This window comes from Myotis davidii, unplaced genomic scaffold (genome assembly GCF_000327345.1).
Source record: "Myotis davidii unplaced genomic scaffold, ASM32734v1 scaffold801, whole genome shotgun sequence".
Lineage (NCBI taxonomy): Eukaryota > Metazoa > Chordata > Mammalia > Chiroptera > Vespertilionidae > Myotis > Myotis davidii.
The window spans coordinates 396,591-409,056 of record NW_006290777.1 but is presented as its reverse complement, the minus strand read 5'-3'; the positions used below and the strand labels follow the sequence as shown (position 1 = coordinate 409,056).

Sequence of the window (12,466 nt, the reverse complement as noted above, 5' to 3'; positions counted from 1 at the left end):
AAAATCTGTAATTCTTTGCACCCTAAATTTTAAGAAGCACTGCTCTGGAATACAGTGCCAGGCAATAGGGAAAATACAGCTTCAGTGGTCAAAACACTGATATTCACAATATTGGAGAATTACAAGAACTCTCAAAACCAGACATTTTTTCCTTGTGGTTCAGTTTTAGAGTTGTCAGGTCTTACTCTAACTAAAGGTTTATAATATTTAAGGAGTAAATTCTGTGTACCAAATGCGAAGTTCTCCTAGTGGAGAGGTCTGAAGGGTGGAACCATCAAACTGAATTGTCAGTCGACCCTGAGCAACAGAACCGACAGAAAGCCGGGCTTCACTCCCCTTTCCCACCCTACCCTCAGGGCATCTTTGACCCCCTGTAAGAAAGGATTTCTTTTCCTACTCTTAGATCTAGCCCCCAGGAAAGGGGAAGACATCTGGAAAAGTCTACCAAAGCAGAGCCAACGTTTAACATTGCTCTGGGAAGATGTGATATTATTGGCCTAGAAGTGAACAGACTTCTCAGTTTCTCAGTAGGTGTTAGAAAATGAGGAAGAGGAACTTAGGAAAGTAGGTGGTTGTGGGAGTTGAGTAAGGTGAAGGGATGGTGGTTGTGGTGAGAAAAAAGGAGAAACTCTAGCACCATTGTTGCTCTAATTTGCTGGTAGTGGAATGAAATAAATCTGTTAATACTAATAATAATGCACCTAAACATTGTACTTAAAATATTTCAGGATGCCAAAGTATTCTAATATTATGAAGGGATTAGAGAAAGAAGGAGCTAGAGGTTCCTGTCTCCCAGGAGTATGTATGTATTTTAAAAAATTTTTATTTATCAATTTGAAAGAGAGAGAAACATTGATTTGCTGTTCTACTTATTTTTGCATCCATATATTGGTTGATTCTTGTATGTGCCCCATCTGCTAGCAACAAAGATCAATAGTATGTCTCCAACATAGCACCATTCCCCCAGTGGGTGATTAGCCATCTATGTAGTGGCAGGTTCATTCTTAGGACCACTTTCATCTTGGAAGAAGCAGTACTTTTGTTCTTTTTTAAAAAATATATTTTATTGATTTTTTTACAGAGAGGAAGGGAGAGGGATCGAGAGTTAGAAACATTGATGAGAGAGAGACATCGATCAGCTGCCTCCTGCACACCCGCCACTGGTGATGTGCCCGCAACCAAGGTACATGCCCTTGACCGGAACCAAACCTGGGACCCTTCAGTCTGCAGGCCGACACTCTATCCACTGAGCCAAACCGGTCAAGGCAGTACTTTGTTCTTATTGGAATAGACATTTATTCTGGATACAGATTTGCCTTTCCTGCATGAATGCTTCTGCCAAAGTTACTATCTGTGCATTTACAGAATGCATAATCTAACTTCATGGTATTTCACACAGCATTCTGATCGATGAGTTCACTTTATTGAAAATGAAGTGTCACAAATGCGTTCATACTTATGGATTTCACTGGTCTCACAATGTTTCTCATCATCCTGAAGTAGTTGGCTAGAATGGTGGAATGGCCTTTGGAAGGCCCATTTACAGTGCCAGCTAGGTGGCAATACCTTTCAGGGCTGGGGGATTGTCCTGCAGGCGACTGTGCATGCTCTAAATCAACATTCAATACATGATGTTTCTCCCATAGCCTGGATTTACAAGTCCAGGAATGCAGGAAAACAAAGACTTTGTATCTTCTTATTGGAAAAGAGCACATTTTTTATTGTACACAAGGCAGTGAGAAGCATGACTGCATTTCCTTTTTTTAAAAAAATATATTTTTATTGATTTCAGAGAGGGAGAGGGAGAGAGAGATAGACACATCAATGGTGAGAGAGAATCATTGATCGGCTGCCTCCTGGCACACCCCACACTGGGGATCCAGCCCACATCCTAGGCAAATGCCCTGACGGGGAATAGAACTGCAATCTCCTGGTTCATAGGCTGATGCTCAAACTGAGCCATGCCGGCTGGGCTGACTGCTATTTTCTTTATTTGAAGATTAAATATGATTTAAGGAGATGTCTATAGGTGCCAAGTTGACAAGAGATGAGCCATGATGATTACTTTTATGTATCTATTTGGCTAGTCTAGATTAGCCTGCAGGATCGAGCCAAAACCAGCTCTCCGACATTCCCTAAGGGGTCCTGGATTGCAAGAGGGCGCAAAGCCAGGCTAAGGGACCCCACTGGTGCATGATCAGGGCTGGGGAGGGGAGCCGGAGGTTGGCCAGCCAGAGAGAGACCGCAGAAGGGCTCCAGGGCATGTTCAACCAATCTTGCTCAGTCCCGATTGGCCAGACCCCAGAAGCAAGCTAAACTACAGGTCAGTACCTCTGCCCTCTGGTGGTCAATGCATGTCATAGTGACTGGTCGACTGGTCGACCAGTGGTCAGTGCATGTCATAGTGAGCAGTTGAGTGGCCTTAGCATATCATTAGCATATTATATTTTGATTGGTTGATCAGACGACCGGACACTTAGCATGTTAGGCTTTTATTATATAAGATTTTTCACATTAGATTTGAGGAATCTACAAGGATGCATATATCATATACATAGAAAAAATATGATAATGCCAGAAAAAGAAACTATTAAGTTGATGTACACTCAAGATTATAGCAGTCAAAACAGTATAGTATTTTGCCGAAACCGGTTTGGCTCAGTGGATAGAGCGTCGGCCTACGGACTGAAAGGTCCCAGGTTCGATTCCGGTCAAGGGAATGTACCTGGGTTGCAGGCACATCCCCAGTAGGAGATGTGCAGGAGGCAGCTGATCGATGTTTCTCTCGCATCGATGTTTCCAACTCTCTATCTCTCTCCCTTCCTCTCTGTAAAAAATCAATAAAAAAAAACAACAGTATAGTATTTACATAAAAATGGACACAGAGATCAATGGAACAGAATAGATAATCCAGAAATAAGCCCATACATGTTAGTCAATTCATTTGTGACCAAAGAGCCAAGAATATACATTTGATGCTTCAATGAATGGTGTTGGAAAAACTGGACAGTCACGTGTGAAAGAATGAAACTGGACCACTATCTTATACCATATATAAAAATTAATTCAAAATGGATTAAACACTTGAATGTAAGATCTGAAATGATAAAACTCTTGGAAAAAAACATGGGCAATAACCTCCTTGACATTGGTGTTGGCGATAATTTTTTTTTTTTTTTTACACCACAGGGAAAGGCAACAAAAACAAAAAAATAAGTGGAAATACACCACACTAAAAACTTACACACAGCAAAGGAAACCATTAACAAAATGAAAAAGCAAACTACTGAATGGATGAACATATTTGCAAATCTATATCTAATAAGGGCTTAATATACAAAATAAATGAAAAATTCATACAACTCAATAGCCGAAAAACAATCTGAAAGACATACAGATGGCCAGCAGAAAAGATGATCAACATCATTCATTGCCAGGGAAATGCAAATTAAAATCACAATCACCTCACACACTTGTTAAAGTGGCTATTATAAAAAAAGATAAGAGATAACAAATGCAAAGATGTAGGGGAAAAGGAGCCTTTGTACCCTACAGGCGGAAATATAAATTGGTGCAGGCACTATGGAAAACAGTATGGAGATTTCTCAAAAAGTTAAAACTAGAACTACCGTAACATTCAGCAATTCCACTTCTAGGTATGTAACTGAAGAAATTGAAAATACAAACTCAAAAAGATATATGCACCTCTATGTTAATTGCATTATTTACAATAGCGAAGATAAGGAAGCAACCTTAAATGTCAGTGGTGACTGAATGGATAAAGAAAATGTGGCGCGCGCCACACACACACACACACACACACACACACACACACACACACACACATTCAGCCATTTAAAAAAAACAAACAAACCTAAATCTTACCATTTGTGACAACATGGATGGACCTCAAAGGCATTATGTTAAGTGAGATAAGTCAGCCAGAGAAAGACAAATATTGCATAATATCACTTATCGGTGGAACCAAAAAAGAAAACAACATACAGAAGCAAATAAAGCAGAAACACTCAGAGATACAAAGGACAAACTGCGCCTGCGTGGACCTGGGGTTCTGCCCCAGCTGGGCTGCCGCCCCAAGGCTGCGGCCATGGACCTCAGCACCCAGTACCTCCGGGAAAAGCATGTCAAACTCAAGGGCTAACACGGGCCAAATAAACAAGGTTTAAGTTTATGTGGGCCGCAAAAGAACACAAGCTTCGATTTTCATAGAAGCGTAGGTTTATTTTGATAGAGACATGCTTGATACCAAGGGCTGAAATAAATGTGTAATCGTTAGCATAAAATAATAGAACATTTTAATAAAAATTAATATTTTTTCTTGAACATTAACTTACCAGACACTGAATAACTGCACAAATTAATAAGCATAATGCAAACAAACCTATTTCTCTTGTTCTCTGAAAGCGAAATATTTCCTGTTGTGCACACCACACAAGTCAGTACAAGACTAATGATGTAGCAATCGGCTGCTACAATATTTGCTGCTGGTATTAGTGGAGAGAAATGGTGCGCCTGTGCATAAGGTGCGTAAGGGGAATGAATGCAACACGATTTCTAGTACTCAGTCATTAGCGAACATTGTAGTTCGTTATTAATAATTATGTATAATAAGATATTGTAAAAATTAAGTTAGGAACTTTTTATTAAAACATTTCTTACATACTGTTATATTGGCTGGGCTGCAAAAATATTCCTGTGGGCTACATGCGGCCCGCGGGCCGTGGGTTTGACATGCTTGCTGTAGCAGGACCCAGAGTCAGAGCATTCAGAAGTGGAGGCCACAACTCCCAATCCGTGGGCCTCCAGCTACCGAGTCCTGGCGGTGTCGCTAGTTCGAGGAGAAACCGCTGCTTCAGCGACACCGGCTGGTGAAATCTGTGCCTGGCAGAAGAGCTTCCCCATATCCATGCCTTTGAGCAGAAAACCCTGACCCAAAGCAATGGGCACATAGAGCGGCAGAAATAAGAGGCCAGACCTGCATAGCCATTAAATTAAAAACCAGGACCAAAAGAAAAAAAGAACGAACTGATGGTTGTCAGAGGGGTGGGAGGATGGGTGAAAAGGTGCAGGGTAATGTGAAGTACAAAATCCCAGTTATAAAATAAATACTAGAAACCCTTACGTGGTTTTTACATTACAGTCCCCTCCGTTTTTTTAAAAATATATTTTATTGATTTTTTACAGAGAGGAAGGGAGAAGGATAGAGAGTTAGAAACATCGAAGAGAGAGAACCACCAATCAGCTGCCTCTTGCACACCCCCTACTGGCGATGTGCCCACAACCAAGGTACATGCCCTTGACTGGAATCGAACCTGGGACCCTCCAGTCCACAGATCGGCGCTCTGTCCACTGAGCCAAACCAGTTAGGGCCCTCCGTTTTGCAATAACAAACAATAGGTTATTCTATTATGGTTTTTTAACTCCTTGCTTTTCTTTATAACTTCACCACTGAATTAAGCATGCCTATAGTTTAATTTTACCTAAAAAATACCACACATAATGCCCTTGCCCCGTGGTCAGCAAACCACGGCTCGTGCGCTACATGCGGCTCTTTGGCCCCTTTAGTGTGGCTCTTCCACAAAATACCACGTGCGGGCACGCACATACAGTGCGATTGAAACTTCGTGGCCCATGCGCAGAAGTTGGTTTTCGGCCTGGGGGAGTCTATTTTGAAGAAGTGGCGTTAGAAGAAGTGGGGGGTGTCGGTAGGTCCGTCGGGCAACAGGCAGGCCGCGGGATACGCAGCGCGGGGGAGGTACATTGTTTTGAGGTACGTTCGCTGAGGTCGACCCCTTCCAACTCTCCCATCCACACTTGTCTATCTGAAACAAGTATACAAGATGAGTGTGGGTGGGAGAGTTGGAAGGGGTCAACCTCAGCGAACGTACCTTAATTAGATTGAGGACGTTTTTAGCAAAGGCCAGCTTAGGAGTACCCTAATTAAGTTAATAACAATGTATCTACCTATATAGTTTAAGTTTAAAAAATGTGGCTCTCAAAAGAAATTTCAATTGTTGTACTGTTGATATTTGGCTCTGTTGACTAATGAATTTGCCGACCATTGCCCTAGCCGTTTAGCTCAGTGGATGGAGCGTCGGCCTGCGGACTGAAAAGTTTCAGGTTTGATTCCGGTCAAGGGCATGTACCTGGATTTCGGGCATATCCCCAGTAGGAGGTGTGCAGGACGCAATGTTTCTCTCTCATCGATGTTTCTAACTCTCTATCCCTCTCCCTTCCTCTCTGTAAAAAAAAAAAATCAATAAAATATATTTAAAAAAACATTAATGTATTGCATGATATTCATTTTGATGTGTCTCACTTCTCTTTTCACCATTTTATCTCAGATTTATCTTTGTTGTGTGGAAGCTGTAGCTTATTTGCATTGCTGCATACTATCTTATCTTATGAATGTGCTATGGTCTACTTATGCATTCTACTGTCGATGGATATTGGATTGTTTTTAGCTTAGGGTTATTACTAACAATGCTGTGACATTCTTGTACATTTTTTCTGGTGTAAATAATATTTCTAAAGACAAATACTGAGTAGTGGAATGGTGGGTTTAGAGGGCATGTGTATTTTTAGCTGTTTTTCTTTTTTGAATGATTTTGCCAATTTATAGTCTTGTTAACAATTCATATGAGGTAGTTATCGTATCCTTGTCTATACTTGGCACCATCAATCTTTTTAATTTTAGTTATTCTAATGAGTGAGTATATGATGATATTTCATTGTGTTTCTAATTGGTATTTCTTTGATGGCCCATAAATTTGGGTATTTGCATTTCTTTTGTGAAAAGGTCTGTTTAGGTCTTTTGCCCATTTTTCCTGTTACATTGTTTGACATTTTATTGGTGTATATTAGTTTCTTTTATCTATTCCTGAAGGGAGATAATAATGTAGTTTAATTTATCAATCTTTTCAATAATGTTCTTTTTTGTTTTATTTTGTTTTAAAAAATATATTTCTTTATTGATTTCAGAGAGGAAGGGAGAAGGAGAGAGAGATAGAAACATCAATGATGAGAGAGAATCATTGATCGGCTGCCTCCCGCACACCCCCTACTGGGGATCGAGCCCGCAATCCAGGCATGTGCCCTTGATCGGATCGAACCTGGGACCCTTCAGTCCCCAGGCTGACGCTCTATCCACTGAGCCAAGCCGGCTAGGGCTCAATAATGTTTTTTATGTCTTGTTTGAGAAACCTTTCTCCTCCTGAGATTATATTTTCTCATATTTGTTTTTGTTTCTTTGTTAATCTTCACCCGAGGATATTTTTTCCATTGATTTTTAGAGAGAGTGTAAGGAAGGGAGAGAGAGAGAAACATTGATGTCAGAGAGACAACAGAAGGAGAGAGTGCCCCTAGGATTTTGGTCCCAGCTCTGGGAAGGGGACAGAAGCCCAAAGAATATCCGACAGAGCAACAGCTCCTAGCAGTGTACACAGAGCTCCTCCAGGTAGAGCCTCTCACGAAGGAACAGCCTATCATGATAAGAACTTCCCTTCCCATTAAGGGATGGGTTTGGAATATGTTTTATCGGGCCCATCTCTGCCATGGCTGGAACTTTGACTAAATGGCATGCCTATTTGCAGAGAAGCACCCTGTCTGACAGCCACTGTCTCTAAAAATGTGAGTGCTCTTAGGTCCTGTAGAGATGTAGACCCTCCAGATGTCCTCACCTCTATTCCTGAGGCAGCTCCTGCAGCCTGTAGAGAGAGAAGGAAAAACCCCACTGATGCCTGGTATGTAGGTGGGTGTACTTGGGGCAATCCATCCACAGGACTGTAGTCACTCTTCAGCCCAACACTGACACCATCTGGATGGAAGCAGTAATCAACCACAGCAGCCAGTGGGCTGAACTCAGGGCTGTTTGGTTGGCGATCACTTAAGAGCCCTGGGCATTAAACGTTGCACTCACAGTTTGGGCTGCTCTAAAGGGATTGACTCTATTCCAGCGATTCTCAACCTGTGGGTCGTGACCCCTTTGGGGGTCGAACGACCCTATCACAGGGGTCGCCTAAGACCATCGGAAAACATATATAATTACATTTTTGTGATTAATCACTATGCTTTAATTATGTTCAATTTGTAACAATGAAAATACATCCTGCATATCAGAAATTTACATTACGATTCATAACAGTAGCAAAATTACAGTTATGAAGTAGCAACGAAAATAATTTTATGGTTGGGGGTCACCACAACATGAGGAACTGTATTAAAGGGTCGCGGCATTAGGAAGGTTGAGAACCACTGGCTTAGACAGTGAGAAGCACGGGGTGGATGATCATGAGTAAGCCCTTGTGTGGTCAGGAGGTGTGGAGGGACATTTGGGTTCACCTGCAAGAGCCTGAGGTACGCCTCACTGTTTTTCACATCCTGGCTCATAAGGCACGAACACCCTCTGGCAATCAGGAAGCTGATGCCCTAGTTCAGGTATGATCCCTAACTACCGACCCTTCAGAGGATACAGCAGGTTGGGTGCAGAGGAAGAGGCTGCTGCACTGCCTGGGTGGAAGGGCATATTGCCAAGGATGCCAGATTGCTCTTGAAATACAGTGAATTGGCTAATGCAGTATCAGCATGTCCTGAGTGTTGTAAACAATGCCCAAGGCAGCTATCAAAGGAGTCTGGGCTCATCCATGGGTTCCAAACTGGTGAGGGATTGACAAATTGATTTTATTGGCCCCCATTCTCCGAGCGAGGGCTCTAAATATGCCCTGGTTTGCCCTAGCCAGTTTGGTTCAGTGGATAGAGCATCAGCCTGCGGACTCAAGGGTCCCGGGTTCGATTCCGGTCAAGGGCATGTACCTTGGTTGCGGGCACATCCCCAGTGGGGAGTGTGCAGGAGGCAGCTGATCGATGTTTCTAACTCTCTATCCCTCTCCCTCCCTCTCTGTAAAAAAAAAAAAAAAAAAAATCAATAAAATATATTTAAAAAAATCAGTAAATATGCCCTGGTTTGTGTTAACACTTCATCTGGCCTAAACCAAGCTTTCCCCATCACCTTGCAAACCGGGTTGCCATCATCAGGGGATTAGATAACCTCAGTACCAGGTGCATATTCCCTTGTTGAAGAAGCAGTGATCAGTGATCACATTTCCAGTCATGATATGCAAAACTGAGCAAAAGAACATGACACTGAATGGAGGGTCTAGCTCTCCTATAACCCACAAGCAGCAGGGGGGTGGTAGAGTGGGGAAAAAACGAAATATTAGGCAGCAGATCAAATTACTGACAGGTAAAACGACTTCAGCCAGGAGGACTAAAGCACTGTCCCAGGCTTTACATTTGAATGACCAACAAGTATGGCCCACTGTCCATATGCCAGATTGGGAACCCCTACCACGGCACCTTCCATAGAGGCGTGGAAGTCGAGGGAAGCAGCCGTTGCCGCAAATGCCACCATGGATCAGCATGCTGTGCTGCTGGGAACACAGCCCCATCCATCCTGGGAAAGGCATCATCTACCAGGATTTGCAATAGTACATCCCATGAAAATGGATGGGTTAGTTTGCACCTTTGGGTGAGAAGGAGCTATTCAGTCTCCACCGGGATCCCATTGTCCATTATCCTGCGGTAAACTGGACCTGTTGAAACGCCCTCTACCTGGGATGAAACATGTACCATTGAAAGAGGGGAGAAGGTGGGGGGTCTTCTCATTAAGTTACAGACACAGACAAAATCACCCTTCATGAGCAGTTTTGTAGACAAAAGGCAGAAAGGCCAGTGAGAGATATACGGACAGATTGCAGGATGTACTAACCCATTTGATTCTATAGTAGATTTCCCTTTCAGTCTCTGAACATTTCCACAGAACTTAGTAACTTCTTCATTGATTTTTTTCTTAAATAAAATCAATGAACTGACCTTATAAAGTTTAAAATTCACAGTAGTGTAAAAACAGAATGTTTAGAACCTTCTTTGCACTCCATTCAGTTCTCTGCAGAAGTAAACAATTGCTAATATATTCTTGTTTATCCTCCACAACTCCATTTATATATGAGGATCGTGTCATACAAAATGTTCAATAGCACAGTCCATGTACTTAACATATATCGAAATGTTAAATTTGGAAAACTATCCCCACTGAAGAACAGGGGGATCTTCCTAAAACACATTTTAAAATGTCAAAGAGGCCCTGACCAGTTTGGCTCAGTGGCTAGAGCATCGGCCTGTGGATTGAAGAGTCCCAGGTTCAATTCCGGTCAAGGGCATGTACCTTGGTTGTGGACACATCCCCAGTGGGAGGTGTGCAGGAGGCAGATGATGGATGTTTCTCTCTAATGAATGTTTCTAATTCTCTATCCCTCTCCCTTCCTCTCTGTAAAAAAAATCAATAAAATATATATTTTAAAAAAATTTCAAAGAGGTAAAGACATTATAGAGGTGGAGAAAGTACAAGAAATTTGAAATATTTCCCCATTAGAATATTTTTTTATTTAAAAAATATATATTTTATTGATTTTTTTTTTTAAAGAGAGGAAGGGAGAGGGATAGAGAAACATCAATCAGCTGTCTCCTGCACACCCCCTACTGGGGGTGTGGCCGCAACCGAAGAAGAGCGAGACCAAAAAGTGGCTGCTGAGACTGCCCTCTCCATGGCCGAGGAGCAGATCAGACGGTAAAGGGCTGAGGGAGATACCTGTTTCCACCTCTGGTCCTTTCTGATCACACTCATGTACATTCCAGCGGCTAGACTTAGGAATAATTAGGATGTAATCCTTATCTCAAGACGGGTGCTCAGGGACTTTAGGGTCATAGTAGTCATGCGAGAAGACTGTACTTTTGAAATCTAGGAGGCCTGCACTTTCCAAAGCAGTTGTTCTTAGAGAATAATAATAATATCATCTACCATTATTGACAACTTTTTTTTCTTCAGGGCCACATTAGAATTTTAACAGAGAAAATTAGGAATACATAAACATTGCATATGAAACACAAATTGACATAACCTAAATGAAAGTGCCTGAGGGAACAAAGTACAAATTCAAGCTTAGAAATTTAGGTACTGGTACTTGATGAAATCACATTATTTCCCAGCAATTCAGTTTCCTCATTTGTGGTTTAGAGTGATAATCAAGTGAGTCATAAATGGATATATGTATATAAACATACATAAATAATAATATATAAAAATTCTATATACTGCCCAGTGCTATTAAAAATACAGATGTTCTCTTCTTAATTTCTTTCAATCATGTTTCTTTCTGCCAATAGAAAGAAAAGACAAATATCAAAATATATTCAGTATCTACAGAATGAAAAAGATAAAATTATTAATTATATACTGCAATCAACAACAAAAAATAATGGCCCTGGACAGTTTGGCTCAGTAGATAGAATGTTGGCCAGTGGAATGAAGGGCTCCAGGTTCAATTCCAGTCAAGGACATGTACCGTGGTTGCAAGCTCCTCCCAGCCTGGGCCCTGGTCAGGGAGTGTGCAGGAGGCAACCAAGTGATGTGGCAACCAATATCCCACATCGATATTTCTCTCTGTCTTTCCCTCTCTCTCCCACTCTTTCTAAAAATCAATGAAAAAATATCCTCAGATGAGGATTAAAATAATGATAATAATAAATATAAAGAGAATCCAAGATGGCGGCATAGGTAAACACCGGAAATTGCTGCCTCGCACAACCAATTCAAAAATACAACTAAAAGACAAAACGGACATCATCCAGAAACACAGGAAGGCTGGCCGAGTGGAAATTCTACAACTAAAAGGAAAGAGAAAAGCACACTGAGACTCAGAGAAGGTGCGGTGTGGAAGTAAAGAGCAGAGGTATGGAGGCCCACGTGGAAAGGGCTGGCAACTGAGGACACAGCTATCTTTTTCAATCGGGAGGGAGACACAAGCTCAAGACTGCTCTGAACTCCAGTTTTGGGTGAGCCTCTGGGGACCCAGACTCATACGGGAAGAAACTGGACTGTCTGGCATCGGTCAGAACTTGAGGGCGGCTTTCTCTCAGAGGTGCTTGCAGCAATTACCATGGAACAGTGAGACCCGGGGCCTCTTAGGGCATGGCTGAGGATCAGCCATAGCTGTTTGCTCCCCCCTGTTGATTCCCTGAGATCCCGCCTCACCCAAGTTGTGTGCAGGGGCTTTTGCATATGAATTCCCTGGCCCTTTGCAATCTAAAATTACCTAACTAACTGCAGCTGGGCCAGACAGACCCAGAACTTCCAAGAGAAGGCCCAAGGCCCCACAGCACCTTGCATTGCTTCACAGCTGGGCCTCATCTGGGCACCTCCAAACTCCAAACAAAGAAGAGGAATCTGCAGATCTCTCTGAAGTTCCTGCTGGGTGGCCTCCAGCAGTGGCTGACTCTGCACCTCCTTGGAGATCTAAGAGCCAGTGTAACCAGTGGTCAGAGTGAGATCATACCAGATAACAACTCTTCACATCCATAAGCGACACACTCATGGGGCAGACTCCGTGAG

The 12,466-nt window shown here is 42.3% G+C and overlaps 1 protein-coding gene across 1 annotated transcript in view; it reads right to left on the bottom strand.

Annotated features, from left to right (window-relative positions):
- Positions 1-4,827: 4,827 nt before the first annotated feature.
- The window catches only part of NANOGNB (NANOG neighbor homeobox), a 32,944-nt gene continuing 25,305 nt past the window's right edge, over positions 4,828-12,466 (bottom strand). Inside the window, exon 8 of the mRNA XM_015564075.1 lies at positions 4,828-4,996. Coding sequence (XP_015419561.1) covers positions 4,828-4,996 — 169 coding nt within the window. The remainder of the gene's footprint in view (positions 4,997-12,466) is intronic.